At 42.4% G+C, this 16,128-nt stretch overlaps 1 protein-coding gene across 1 annotated transcript; it reads right to left on the bottom strand.

Moving 5' to 3' along the window:
- Window positions 1-8,428: 8,428 nt before the first annotated feature.
- cyp1a (cytochrome P450, family 1, subfamily A) lies at window positions 8,429-13,825 on the bottom strand. Its single transcript, XM_076995021.1, has 7 exons — window positions 13,693-13,825; window positions 12,334-13,220; window positions 12,115-12,241; window positions 10,631-10,720; window positions 10,332-10,455; window positions 10,160-10,246; window positions 8,429-9,778 (listed from the first exon to the last, which is right to left on the bottom strand). Exons 2-7 carry the CDS (start codon window positions 13,171-13,173, stop codon window positions 9,469-9,471), a joined length of 1,578 nt encoding a protein of 525 aa, XP_076851136.1. The 5' UTR covers window positions 13,174-13,220; window positions 13,693-13,825; the 3' UTR covers window positions 8,429-9,468.
- Between the last annotated feature and the right edge of the window lie 2,303 nt (window positions 13,826-16,128).

Genomic DNA, 16,128 nt, shown 5'->3' with positions numbered 1-16,128 from the left:
GGTTGGATTTTCACACAGAGATTAAGCTTAAGATAGCAGTGAACTGAGTTTACACACACACACACACACACACACACACACACACACACACACACACACACACACACACACACACACACACACACACAGTAATTCCACAACAAACTGTTCAGGAGTCACTGTGACAGCTCATCAGTCCACAGAGGAAATATTCTCATAACTCTCTCACTCTCTCTCTCTCTCTCTCTCTCTCTCTCTCTCTCTCTCTCACACACACACACACACACACACACTCAGACGGGACCGACAAGAAAGGAAAAATCTGTCAGTCAGTCCTGACACCTCCCTGATACATAGCAGTCCTTTACAGGTAGGAAGCGCCTGGATTAATACAGCAAGGGCCACCAAAATCCATGCAGTGCCTTATGTAAACTCCCAGGGTTTGAGAGTGGGAGGTACGTTTGATGAACCTTTTGGCACTGGAAGAAAGAGAAACAGACAACATTTTTACTACCCATCTGTGGTTGGAATAATTTCTCCCAATAAAACCATCAAAATACTTTAGTAAGCCCAAAAAGCCGACACAGACAACTCTCACGCAAAGATTAATGTCAGATAAGTGCTGAAGATACGTGCACTTATCTGATCCTAAAACATGTTCCTTGATTGCACACACGCACACACACACGTACATACGGCACACACATGCACACACATGCACACCTGCACACACACAAGCACCTCACACTTGCAAATATACATACACGCACACACCAACACACACACCTCATACATACACACACACACACACACACACACACACACACACACACACACACACACACACACAAACACACACACACACACACACACACACACACACACACACACACACACACACACACACACACACACAAACACACACACACACACACACACACACACACACACACTTGCACACACACACACATGTAAAATTATATGCACGCACCCCTGCAAACATATATAGACATACACACAAAATTAGTGGTGGTGGTGTGCCAGTTGTGTGTGAACATCTGACCAGAGTAGAGGGGAGCAGAGTGGAGCAGCATAGAGGGGAGGAGAGAGGAGGAGAGGAGAGGAGAGAAGAGGAGAAGAGAGGGAAGGTGTGGAAAGGGGAGGAGAGAAGAGGGGAGGGGAGGTAAGGGGAGGAGAGGAGAGCAGAATGGAGGAGAAGAATACAGAAGGGAACGTGGACTCTTGACCTGCTGCCCACTGGCCCAGCAGATTAGAATCCACAAAAGGTAAAAGGTCAACACAACAGTATGGGCTTCTCAATCCAGCATGCTGGAAGTCCCTACGCTTCCTGTGTAGGAGGTGGGGCAGTTTCCTGGGGAGGGAGGAAAAGAGAGAGAGCAAAGAAAGAAAGAGTTAGAGAGAGAAAGAGAAAGAAAGAGAAGGAGACAGAGAGAGGGGGGGGGCATGGAGGGACACCAGAGCACGTAACCCAGCTCTTGCATAGCCTTTAGAAATACACATAGCATGAGGAGGAATGTTTATTGATCTTAGTCACAAAAACACACACACACACACACACACGCACTCATTATAAAGAGGAACTAGGGTACAGCACGTTAGCACGCTATGGGAATCAGTGGGCAGCAGGACTGCCTTAGCCCCCCCTATCAGCACTAGGGAGGAAATGCCAATAGCAGCTCAAGATAGCACTGCCACAAGACAGCAGAGGACACAGCACGAGGACACAAGACACCAGGGGACACAGCATGAGGACAAAGGACAGCAGGGGGCACAGCACGAGGACACAAGACAGCAGGGGACACAGCATAGGCTCCGATAACCTCAGCATGGACCTCCACACTTACATTAACCTCCATGCTGACTCACATTAAAGGCAAACACCTTCCGGTCATTTCTGCTAACCCACTAATTAACCCAATTAAAAGTGTAGAGTTCTTCTCTTCCAAAGCACTGGAAATACAATACAATACAATTGCCTAACACACATTGTACTGTGAAAAGGCTTTATTTCACATACAAACACACACACACACACACACACACACACACACACACACACACACACACACACACAGATCATGCTTCATCAGTCACAGTACAAAACCTCTGAGGTGCATATATCACTGGAGTCCAATGAAAAACATGCATCTGAATTTGTAGTTTTTATCAACCTGGTCTCATGGGTTATATGTATCTCTGAGCACTTTTTTGCAGGGCCATTTGCAGGGCTACAGTCAGATACATTTTGCTGCTTTTTTGAGAAATAAATGCCCACTGGGGTGCTAAAAAGAAGCTGAGAATTTAACATTAAAATACAATAATTTTTCCATTGACATTTACTGTAGTTCTGACGCTCTGCTGATTCTTATAAATATCAGTTTTTTTTATAAAGCAGAATGTGTATCTGATGGCTACCAAGCAAAAGCTCCCATAACCTTTTGGCTGGAGATATCAGGAACATATATAAGTAAAGTTAGTCTACTGATTAATTTGTATGGGTGATTTAGCTATCTAAGCTAGTGTGCTGGCTATCTTCAATCATGTTTCCTGAAACACATATACACAATGAGTCATCGGAGCTTCAGCTACGTTATGTAGCTAGCAAAATGTTCCCGACATTACATATTTGTGGCCTGCAAAGAAAGTGGTAAGAGATATGTATAACCCATGCATCTAGGTTGGTTTTTACTGTGTATGTAATGTGGGCATACACTCACTGTCCACTTTATTAAGTATACCTTGCTAGTACCGGGTTGGACCCTCTTTTGCTTTCAGAACTGCATTAATCCTTCGTGGCATATATTCAACAAGATACTGGAAACATTCCTCAGAGAGTCTGGTCCATTTGACATGATAGTATCACGCAGTTGCTGCAGATTTGTCGGCTGCATAATGCAAATCTCCCATTCCACCACATCCCAAAGGTGCTCTATCAATCAATCAATCAATCAAATTTTATTTATATAGCATTATATAACAGTTGTTGTCACAAAGCAGCTTTACAAGTGTCTGAGTCCAAGCCCCCAGTGAACAAGCCAAGGGCGACAGTGGCAAGGAAAAACTCCCTAAGGGCATGAGGAAGAAACCTTGAGAGGAACCAAGACTCGGGGGGGGGGGGGGGGGGGGGGGGGGGGGGGGTCTGCTCTATTGGATTGAGATCTGGTGACTGTGGAGGCTATTTGAGTACATTGATCTCATTGTTGTGTTCAAGAAAGTCTGAGATGCTTCGCACTTTATGACATGGCGTGTTATCCTGCTGGAAGTAGCCATCAGAAGATGGGTACACTGTGGTCATAAAGGGATGGACATGGTTAGCAACAATACAACACTGTGGCATTGACACAATGCTTAATTGGTACTAATGAGCCCAAAGTGTGCCAGGAAAATATCCCCCACACCATTGCACCACCACCAGCCTGAACTGTTGGTTGGATGGATCCATGCTTTCATGATGTTGATGCCAAATTCTGATCCTACCATCCGATTGTTGTAGCAGAAATCAAGACTCATCAGACCAGGCAACGCTTTTCCAATTTTCTATTGTCCAATTTTGGTGAGCCTGTGCGAATTGTAGCCTCAGTTTCCTATTCTTAGCTGACAGGAGTAGCACTTGGTGTGGTCTTATGCTGCTGTAGCCCATCCACCTCAAGGTTCGACATTCACTGATGCTCTTCTGCATGCCTCGGTTGTAACAACTCGACCCAGTCTGGCCATTCTGTGTATATCTATTCTTAGCTCTGGCTATGTAAAATGTAAAATGAAGTAAAAGTAAAACTGAATGTATTTTAACTAGTATGTCCATAATCTGCCAGAATGGTCTACAAGAAAGGTGTATCTGCTGTTTGAAAAAGTATGAAAAACACACACACACTCTCCGGCCAAAACATGTCTGCTCCATTGGGTTGATCAAATTAAGAATTCTAGCTCTATGTTTGAAAAGTATAATTTTGCTTTCTCAAATAGGCTACTACGCTATTTTAAGCAGCATGTGTATTTTACATATGAACAGTTTACCTTTATGCTGTTTCAGAAAAAAAAAATTTCTATCATACAGCAATGATACATAAGTTTTGTATCATGATATTTAAAAAGGGCAATATATTGTACCTGCCCTACCGCCTTGCAAAATCTCACTCACTTACCTGCTGACAAAAGTGCAAGATCCAGGGATCAAGACAGGACTTACTACTGACAGTGATCTATGCAGTTTCACATTTCTGTCTTTCATGTCAAACACAGAAAAGTTAAACAAAGAGTCCTCCAGTTCGTAATGCTGTGATCGTGAGAGAGTCTGTGTGTGTGTGTCTGTGTGCTAAAGCAAGCTGAGTACACAGCAATTATGTTATGTAAACACAAGACACTGAAAGCACACTACAGTTGTTTGAATATAAAGATTACACCGCAAATCTGTGCTGCTTTCAGCTTCCCATAAGGCCTTCAGTGTGTGAGTTTAAAGTTGTTGGATGAACAACATCTTCCTGACAAATGAATGGTAAGAAGCCCTGCTGATATGCAGGCAGCAGGGCCAAACCATGATGCAACAGTGCTCTAATTCACACTGTTCTTACTTGTCATGGCATTATGATTTTGGCTTGTGGGTTTTCACATGTGAGGACCTGAATGACTGCTGCTGTGAAATTCACTTCCATTTACTAATAAACACTTTCAGTATTCATAAGAAAAAACAGTTCAAATTCATTTATATGGGTGCATGTAATCTAATGACAGTACTGAGTGACAGAACTGTTTGACCCTTGACCCAACCTTGACCCTTGACTCAGTCAGTAAAAGGAAATTAATCATTTTTAATGTTTGTATGTGAATTGTGCAATACGAACACAAACAATGTGTACTAACCTACCACAATAATTTGCAAACAATAATTTGCAAAAAAGCAAAAATGAAATACACTACCACCTTTCAGGTGTAACTCCACCTGCGTGTCATCTGGGGGCATAAACACCAACCCATCTGCCAGCAGGTGAAAACGTTCTTTTAAAATAAGAGTACTTTAATGATATTAAAACCCTAGGGCTGGCTGTTATGATATGTTATCATTATTGCAATAAACGTTCACAAAACTCCTTTCTGAACATGCTCGAGGTCTGGGGTGTACCTCTAGACTACTTCAAAACAGCATGTCTCATTACAGAAAGAGAGGGAGACTATAAACAACATATATACAAACAAAAATGAAAAGAGAAAGTAGTTACTCTGCCACTATATATATATATATATATATATATATATATATATATATATATATATATATATATGTGTGTGTGTGTGTGTGTGTGTGTGTGTGTGTGTGTGTGTGTGTGTATATACTGCTCAAAAAAATAAAGGGAACACTAAAATAACCCGTCCTAGAACTCAATTAATAAAAATCTTTGAAATCAGTTTGTGTCGCTCCGCGGTATTATTTGTAAATGTATTTGTAAACGTAATACAAGAGAACTATTCAGTCAGACAGCTATTTGTTGTGAAACAAAATACCATTACAATTTCAAATATTTTAAAGTACTTTAGCTAAAATTCCAGCACTTTTCAAACCTGGAACACAATGTAACAAACATTCGTCAGGTAAATGTTCCTTCCCCTGTTTTTGAGGGGTATTTCTTTACACTACCACATATTGTTACAGACAACACTGCACAGAATGACGTGAACGTGCTCGCGGTCTCACAGGATCGCGCGCAGTGTGTGGAGTCGAGCGCTATGGTCAGACGCAAAAATAGGCCTATAACTGAGCCAAGAATAAAGCAAATATATATATTTAGTGACTCGTAGTAACTCGTTACATTACTCGTTACTGAAAAAAGTTACTGAAAACAGATTAGAGTTAATGATCACTATATATATATATATATATATATATATATATATATATATATATATATATATATATATATATATATATATATATATATATATATATATATATATATACTATATTGCCAAAAGTATTTGCTCACCGTCCTTGACCTTGTTGGAAGCGGCCAGCTCCAAACTGTTCCCACAAAGTTGGGAGCATGGAATTGTCCAAAATGTCTTGGTATGCTGAATCATTCAGAGTTCCTTTCATTGGAACTATGGGGCCAAGCCCAGCTCCTGAAAAAGGTTCACCATAATCCCCCCTCCACCAAACATTACACTTGGCACAATGCAGATAGACAAGAACCAAGGTTGCCAACTCCAGACTCGTCCATCAGATTGCCAGATGGAGATGTGCGATTCATCACTCCAGAGAATGTACCTCCACTGCTCTAGAGTCCAGTAGCTGCATGCTTTACTCCACTGCATCTGACACTTTGCATTGCACTTGGTGATGTATGGCTGGATCATGACTGTATTTGTTGCACAGGTGGAATCCTATCACAGTTCCACGCTGGAATTCACTGAGCTCCTGAGAGTGACCCATTCTTTCACAAATGTTAGTAAAAACAGTCTGCATGGCCAGGTGCCTAACTTTATAGACATGTGGCCATAGAAGTGATTGGAACATCTGATTCTGATCATTTGGATGGGCGAGCAAATACATTTGGCAAAATAGTGTATATATCATTATATCTATTTATTCATTTTTTTCATAGGAGTTTACAAGTTTTTTCTTCAATGCATTGTATTCATTTCTGCTTGTTATCAAACCTGTGAAAAGCAAATTACAAATATATAGCTAGTAAAGATCAAGCTGACATATTATCTGATGCAAGTTGATGCTACTTTAATGACACTTTCTTAGGCTACGTTTTATGACGTGTGACTCACTGTGGAAGTTTAATGAGATCTGTAATTGTTATGAGTGGTAATATGATCATAATAGGCCAGTAGGCTAAGTCTCCCTTTGTAATTGTTCTAATTGAGTGAGCAGTTCCCATGACTGTTGTGGCACTGCCAAAGCATTAGCTTTGAAGGTAGCTTGTGTTTGATCAAAGGTTTCAAATATGCACCTTGCATTCTGGTCTCACCTGGGGTGTGTTTTGGGTTCTGTTCTCACCTAGGGTGTGGGCTTTTGGGTTCTGTTCTTACCTGGGTTGTGTGTTTTGGGTTCTGTTCTCACCCGGGGTGTGTGTTTTGGGTTCTGTTTTCACCTGGGGTGTGTATTTTGGGTTCTGTTTTCACCTGGGGTGTGTGTTTTGGGTCTTTTTTATATTCACTTGGAAACAGATGTGCATTCGTGAGATCTTTCTGGTGCAAAACATATCTAAGTAATTTTCTTTTGTGCGTAATAAGTTTGACAAAAAGTCTGAAGTTGTGAATTAATGGAGTTAAAACAGCCAGTCATTGACACAGAAACCTTCTTGTTATGTCCCACAATCAGGCTCCAAAAAGCATCTCAGAAGACATTCCTCTTCTATTACCATTGTTGAGTGTATCACTATTCTCCTCTATAATATCAACAGCAGTCGATTTGACGTCCATGACGCTCGTCTTGAGTTCTTCACAAAGTGGAATGGAACAAATCCCTCCAGCTAAGGATGCTCTGGTGTAGCATCTCAACAGAAGGGCACCTTGGAGGACACTGTTTGGACCTCCAAGTTTACCTCCAGATTAAAAAATACTGTCCTCACTGAAACCACTATGCACTACACACCAGAATAGTTTATAATGTTTATGTGATGCTTGAAGGAGGAGGCACGACGAGCATCGTACAGTGCAACATGAAACGTTTAATAATACAAATAACACGTGTAAGCTCCGTGCGGAGGGTAAGCACAAACAGACTGACACTCACGCAGGCACGAAACTTTAGACAAAGACGAGCACAAGACATTGCGCGAACGCACATTAAATAGGTGATTGACACATACCCTCGTGATCTCGAGACAAGGCACAGGTGCGACTACAAACATGCTCACAAACGACCCACACAACTACAAACATGGACATAACTGCACGCAGACGACATGACATGCCCACAGGGAAGGGTCCGGAGCTGTCACCGTGACAGCTATAATGTTGTATAGTTATAATGTTATAATGTTGTATAGTTTATAATGTAAATGTCCATGCTTGACCATCAAAACACATGGGTAGACATCGTCTTGTCAATCTTATCATATTTGACTCAGGAGATAAGATGTACAGGTCATCGTTTGGTCATGGCTGAAAATATAAAAATGGCCACAAGGCTACCACAAGGCATCTTTGCAAAGGCTCCATTTCTGAAAAAGCCCAGAGCCTGAACTCTAAGTGTGTATCAAGTTTCAAGCTTTAATGAAAAAGTGAACAGCAGGTGGTCAGAGATCTCATCAGTACTACAGAGACTGGATTCCTATTTATTTTACAAGAACACGCTACACTGTGATTCAGCCGTGCTGGACTAGCCAGCCATACACCTAAACGTTAACTACATGGTTGGCTGCTAACTAACTATCTGGATGCTTCTAATAATGAAATTGCTAATAATTGTACATTATAAACAGACAATTCATAAGTATCCAGGCTTTATAAATAAACAAGTGATCACACTCTTTGTTTCTCTGTTTTATTTTGTCATTGGTAAAATATATAAACAATATAAACAGTACAGTAATGACTATTTTTCAGTAATAGCTTATCTACTTCAAAAGTTACACCTAAATTTAAGTTCACTTCCTTCATAATAGGCAATAAACAGAAATTACAGGAAAGGAACAAGAGTATTAAAATGCAGAGTGTATTCTGTGTGTATGTAAAGCTATATTTCAACAGAGTTGATAAATAACAAAGGTTTTGATACCAAACTTCAACAGTGTTTTACTGAGCAATCTCAGTAATGCCAGCATGTGGATCACATTTTGGGATAAAGCTTAAATATTGTAAAATAACTTCAGTGATTATATACGTCATGTAAAGTAAATGCAGCACATCTTGACACTTTGTTCTAACATAGAAGACATCTATACTATAAACTATTAGAAATGTCACACAAACATCAAATCATTATTTGTGTGCATTTAACGAGGACTGTTTATCAAACAGATATACTTAGTGAGAAAATGATATTTGTACATTATGAAACAAGCTACATGAAGTCATCTTTTAGCCACTACAGCAAAACCTGAAGTGCAACCACAAACGGCTTATAAAACGAACCCTGACCCCGTCTGCGTGCCAGGGGCTAACATACTCAGTACTGATATAGTGTAATTACCAAAGTCATGTGAACTTTACAAAATTACAGTCTTCTCTTCTGTCGGCCTTCTGCCATTGTCCTGGATCTGGATTGGTTTTTAAGAATTACCATCAGTCATTAGGCTGTCAGCTATCACTGGCACCACTATGTTACAGCTGTCACTGCACTCATGAGACATTTAACCAATCTCCCTGCACTACAGTGTCTACACAATCAGACCTCAAATCTGAATCCAGTCCTGGATTTTGTGATTCCTTGTAATGATGAGTGTAACTGGTTGGCTGCTTTGTCACACCTGACTCCCAGACGAAGGGAGGGTGGAAAACCTGGAGGGCGGCTTCCAGGGGCTCTTACACCGTGGTCTTTGCACCGAACTCGGCTCGCGGCATGGACTGCAGAAGACAACGCTTGTGCTTCATGGTAAGGCCATATTCTGGGGTCATATCTGGGATCTGACCCACCGGGCTGCTGAACTTCAGCCTCTGGATGAGGATGGCGAGGAAGAGGAAGACCTCAGCGCGGCCAATGTTCTCACCGATGCAGCGTCGCTTGCCCAGGCCAAAGGTAATGACCTTCTCCGTTTCGATTTTGTTAAGTTCGGTGCCGTCTGCGCTGAGGAATCGGTCCGGGTTAAACGAAGAGGGCTCCTTCCACACCTCCCTGCAGACATGAAGCAGCTTATTAACATTTGCTAATGGACTCATGGTCTCAGTTAGAGAGCCATAAACTCTAACTTCATGAGCTTCTACAGTCATGAGGATCAGCCAAAATGAGCTCTTCATTTATGTGCAGGCTGTTCCTGACTCTAAGCATAGAGAAGGTTCCTGTCTCTGGGATAAAGCATACTACAGCACTTCCTGCTTTAGAGCCCAGTGACAATGACATAAAACTAAAAACAATGCTGCAGGCATCCCCGCATATACACAGCCAGCTCCTCTGACAGACAGTGTGCACCATCACTATGGCGTCAGTTCAGGGACACATCTCCATGCTGTATATATACTGAGTCACAGAAGATTAGTAAAGCAAGACTCAACTTACGGGTCATGGTTCATTTGCCACTGGTTTATGAACACACACATGTCTTTGGGGATGAAGAAGCCATTGAGTGACGTGTCTTTCGTGGTACTGTAAAAGAGCGCATGTATAAATGGCTGATGCAGCACCTTGGAGAACTTTACTGTGACTGAATGTAAAGGCGAGAGTTGTGCACCAGTGTGGGATGGTGAATGGCAGGAAGGATGAGTGGCGGAAGATCTCCATGATGAAGGCCTCGAGGTACGGCAGGTTGTTTTTGTCTGCCAGACAAGGTGTGCGGTCCATCCCAACCTTCTCCTCTGCAGAAGCAAGAGCGGAACTCAGTATCTCTTGTTATGATGACTCATTCACTGACTCATGATTCATTTACTTAGGTCACTGGTTCTTCGATGGAGAATGCATTCAAGATGAATGCTTGTATGTGGAACTGAGGTGAATCTTTTTTGTTCAGAGAGCAATGTTACGGCTACGTACTCATCTCTTGGTGAAGTCTCTCCTGAACCTCTGGAAAAGCCACCAGATATACCACAGACCACGACAGAGCTGTACTGATGGTGTCGAACCCTGCAGAGAGATGAATATAGACACACATGATCACGTATAAAATCACATATGAGAACACAAAAGTTTGAGGAAAGGTTCATGAGTCATCATGAAACATGCACAAATCCTTCCCTTGAGTTCCAGAAGAAGTAACCTACATTAATTAATAAGTCTACAGTTCACCTAAGAATCAAGAATACTTTCAAATTTGCCTTACTGTCAAGAGTAAAAGCAAAAATTAAAAGTAAACATGGATTTAAATCATTGAACATAAATGTAATATTTGCAGGTGAAGCTTTAAATATATGTATGTCTCCAATGTATAAATGTACCTATCCAAGTCGTCAGGAGCCAGTACCAGTCCCCACTTCTTAAACTCGCAGTGGCGATCAGTTCTGCCTCTGAAAACGCTAATTCTTAACGAATAACGGACGAATGGACGATAGTCGTGATAATAGCGAGTTGGTTCTTAAAGGGAACAACGGTAGTCAAAACCCAACCGACTCAGCGCTGAGAGGACGAGCGTTTGTAGCGCTCGTGCACGCACAGGGAGAGCTCCTTAGTCGATGAATCAACAACTAATGTGCAAACGAGGAGGAATTACTCCGGTCACATGGGGATGTAAAGGCACTGGACCCTCACTTTGAATGCCTGCACTTTCGGTGGATCTTTATAGAGATCACAGTTAAGCGGTCACTAAACCTATAATAAAGTTACGTAGTTACATTGAAATGTCGCAGATTGTCTGTGCGAACACAGCTACATCGAACCCTTCATGGATACGTTTTAAAAGAAGAGGTTTTCGTTTATCGCAGTGGTCAATGAGGGGCTGTTTTGTTAGTTTCGTTTGTCTGACTGTAACTGTGGCTTGAAATATTGGGCAGGCGCTAGTGTTGGCTGCAGCTTGCATCTGCATCCTTCCCCCTGGTTTGCAGCCCGCGCGTTTATAATCTATATTACTCAGTAAAGTGACGGTGAAAGTGCCTAAAAACTATATCTACTCCTCCGTACTGAGGGTCTCCCATAAATACACGGGTAGGAATTTCCCTCTGTTTACACGTTGTAAAACGCAGAGAAAATAAGAAACAGAACTGTTGACAGCCAAATTGCCTGCAGGTTTTTTATTAGATTTTTTTTAGCGACCTCTAGCTTTTTGGTATAGAACTGCAGTCCTCAAGTTAACGAATTTCATTACAAGGCTTTTGAGAAGTGTATCATAGTAACTCCCAGAGTGTTTTTAACGTGTTTAACCATATATTTAAGAACGTTATTGTAAATACACCAACATGGTATTTACATTCACTAATGTTCTATTATCCTCATCCACATTTTTGGAGATATACGACTTGACACATTTTCTTTGCAGTATCAGTACCAAGCCTGAAAGGAAAATTGAAAACCATTTCCTTACTCACCAGCCCCAAAAAGATCGCTCACTATTCCCACAATCTTCTCATCAGACACCTGTACATTTGAGTTCTCATCCAGCTTCCTGTCTTCGCAGTGGTCAATGAGGGAGTCCGTGATATCACGGATGTTGTTCTGAAAAGGTGAGTGAAGATACAGTGTGAAGTCAACCCACATGTTTTGTGCCAAACACAACTTCAGCCAAGCAGCACACTGGGAGCACCAACCTTGTTGTAGGTGTCGTAGTGCTCTCTGACGATCCTCTGTGTGAACACGTTAAAACGATTGTTGATGTCCACAAACTTCTTCATGCTCTTGCTGGGAAGGAAGCGGAGGAAGGGAATGAAGTCGGCCGGGTTGCCACTGCCGACCACTTGGTTGAATTCGTCGCTCATGTTGACGATCTTCAACAGCTCCTGGTTGTTGTGGTCGTATCTGCGGCCGTAGCACATCCCGCAGATGACGTTGGCCACGGACACCACGATCTGGCGGAAGGGGTCGAAGCCACTGCTGGAGGCCGTGATGGCACGGAGCTGCTGCACTAGGTACAGGGCCTCGCCGCTGATGTGCTCCTCCAGTGCACAGGCGTAGAGGCCGCTGGGGCTCGGCAGGGAGGCGAAGGTGCGCAGGGCATTGTGGGCCAGCTTGCGGCGGGTACGCCACACGCCCACATGGTCTGTGCTGAACGCCAGGCTTTTGCCGTCGTTGATGAAGTGGAAGCTATACAGGTCGGGCCGGCCGGCGAACTCCTCGCCCTGACGGACCAGCGCCTGCCGGGCCACGTCGGCGCTGCCCAGCACCAGCACGGGTCGCATGCCGATCTGAATCTGGAAGACGGGCCCGTAGCGTGCGCTCATGGCCGTCAGGCTCAGGTGCGGGTTCCGGCCCAGCTCCAGCGCGTTTCCGATGAGCGGGATCGGCTTGGGCCCTGGCAGAGGCTGCAGCCCCTCTGGGATTCGAGCACGCATTAGCCGCAGGAGAAGGTACACGGCGCATATGGTTACCATAGCCACCAGGCTCTCTGAGACAGAGATGGGGCCCAGAAGTTGTAGGACTGCCAGTGCCATTTTGTGTATGTAATTCTGCAGTGCCGTCAGCAGTTAGGAGAAAACACCTGGGGAAGACATGCGGTCAAAACGTAACAGGCATCAGAGAGGACTGAGAGAACACCGAAACATTCATTCAGACAGCATCAAAGAATTAAACACGCATTTGATTACTAAAGTAATGCTGTGCAAAACAACCGACTTGATAGTGTTTAAGAATTGTGGTTTGACCTAACAGCAATTTATTGATTTATTGCGGCTGCATCGTAGATTGTCCTGGAGGGCGTTAATCAGTGATAGAATAATGCGGTGCGCATTCTTTGTAAAGTGAACAGTGCACCCAACTAGCGGAGTCATCAAAAGCTTATTATCGTCTCTCGTGTCTGACCGGCGGCGCAGAGCGCACGCAACCGTTGGATACATTCCATGTAGTAAATCGCTCAAAGGGACAATAAAGAAACACGTGCAAAATGTTTTGGCTGCCCATCTAACACCGAAGAAATGCTGTTTATTCAAAGAAAAATATCACAGTCATCTTACCTTAAAAGACGAGAGGAGAACGCCTAATTTGTGATGAACGTATATGGTCGATGAATAGAATTATGACAGCGAGATCTGTCAAGTGCTGCAAACCGCGCGTGAATAAATCTTTTATAAGGATGCCTGCCGCGCTATTGGCTGCTCTCTAAGTGACGTCAGCGCAGCGGAGCTTTTAAGATAAGACGGCAATACTTGTGAATGGGATATAGCTATCTGTGAGGATATATTTCAGATCAGTTATTTCGTTGCCAAAAGAGAAATATCGCGTAAGCTGCCTTAGTAGTCAAGCCAGGTTCTTGCAAAGACTTAAACCCTAATATTGCTACTTTATTATTTCAGTGAAGTAAACCAAAGTAACTAAATAAAATACCGACCACAATGTGCTCCTCTACAATGACGCGTATAAACACAATTTTATGTAAGCGACGGCTTAAAAACAAACGAATAATAGCTCTCTCTCTCTCTCTCTCTCATATATATATATATATATATATATACATACATAAATACATACACACACACACACACACACACACACACATACATATATATATATATATATATATATATATATATATATATATATATATATATATATATATATATATATATATATATATATATATATAAGCCACGAATAATTTCAGTAAACGTGTGAGATATATTATTTAGTGTGACATATCTAAAAAACAATTAACTCTATATCGATTTTACGTTCCAGCTAATAGGCTACAGCCCACTTCTAAATGATATTAATACAATAAGAATAGTGTTATATAGCATAAATATTCTGATGCATTAAATTACTTATGATACGTTGCATTTGTAGATTATGTGCCAAAGCATATGGCATAGCCTAAAGAATTGGAAATACATTCTAAAAAACCATTAATTGAAGATGTGTTCATTAGAGGCAATAATAGTTACAAAGGCAAACAAAAACAAATTGCAAAAAGATTTGATCTATTTGTTTAGCCTAAGGAACGCTGCATAAATATTTGCCGATGAATAAACCCCGCGTGTTTTGCATTGGTTTGTAAGTCAGGTTCCTCCTAGCAAAAACTCCTTTATTAAGCAACAGGTTGAGATTGCGTGCAAAGGTGTCTGTTTCGGGTGGGGGAGCTGCAGGCCCCTGAACTGCATTCTGGGGAGTTCCTCTGACAGTTTGATAGATCTCGTTCACTGTGTTAACGGGAAAACGTTTAGAGACATTTTCCTCCCAAACCATTGTTTTTACGGTTTTTTAAGGTGATGATATTAAATAACTTATTCGTAACATTATGTTAACGAAATCCTCTTTCTCCATCTTGCGAAGAGATTCATATAGTTTTATAAACGTGTCAGGCTTTAAAACAACTCACGATAAACTTGCCCAATGCCATCGCGTGCGTGCACCTGCGCTCAGGTTAAAGATTGGCCAGGTTGCGTGAGAGCGCTGGGAGCGAGCACTCCGCTTCCCTGAGCGCGCGTGAGGATGCTGGGTGGGGAAGGGAGGGGGAAGTCGAGTTCACAGTTCACTCATCACTTACTGCTGGGACGTTTCAGATGGAAATAGCGATCATTGTCTTCGGCTGTAACAAAGCCCTTGGACAGGCTACATGTTACTGAAGGAGTGTAATAAGCGGCTCCTTGCGTAATGTTGAATACATTTTCACACATTCGTGATGATGAAACCAACTATTAGAACTATTTTATGAAAATGCTGGTGTTTTGGCCAACTCTTGCTTATCCTATATTTTTTAATCACGACGCTAAGAAACAAAAATCTGTCAAACAGGAAAAGCTTTTCGTACACTCAGATTCCACGGGTAAATTTAGGTTTTTGGATAGTTGTGTGCCTTAATCACACCGCCTAGCTTAAAAAACACATATACTTATTCCTTAATGTCCTGAAGAGGGTCTGTAGCCAAACCAAAATCAGAAATTTCATAAATTTGATCAAAGCTGCAGACCACAAAGACGTTTCCATGGCCTCTAACCTCGACCTACTTGAGGAGGAAATTGCTCTCGTGATTATGATTTGCGCGTTTTTTACGTTGTCTTAAATTGCCTGAACAAGAAGCTCGGAGTCGGCGCTTCCAGAAATCAATTTTCCGTTGACACGTGAAGGTTTTCCTGGACTTCTTGAAATCAGTGTAGTCACTGTAGTTTTAGCCCAACCTGTACTTTGGCGCCCGCTCTGTCCCCGGCACACTGGTCTGTGCGGCTTCCACGTGGTCATAGTGTTCGCGTGAGAAAGCGCAGCTTTCATTCAGGGGAGTGGGCCCAACAATTCCTAAATCTGCTTTGTCAGTCACGCGAAGGTTGCCGCTGCAAAGACACGAGGGTCTTAAACGTTCAGAACACAGCCAACGGGAGGTGATGTACTTCCCCCCTCTAGTTGATCACGAAGGTGCACATATTTGCGCGCTGCGCCTGGCCTTTCAGCGAAGATCC

Source organism: Brachyhypopomus gauderio, chromosome 2 (genome assembly GCF_052324685.1).
Source record: "Brachyhypopomus gauderio isolate BG-103 chromosome 2, BGAUD_0.2, whole genome shotgun sequence".
Classification (NCBI taxonomy): Eukaryota; Metazoa; Chordata; class Actinopteri; order Gymnotiformes; family Hypopomidae; genus Brachyhypopomus; species Brachyhypopomus gauderio.
Note: the sequence above shows the minus strand (reverse complement) of the source record. Positions and strands in the feature narration are given on the sequence as shown.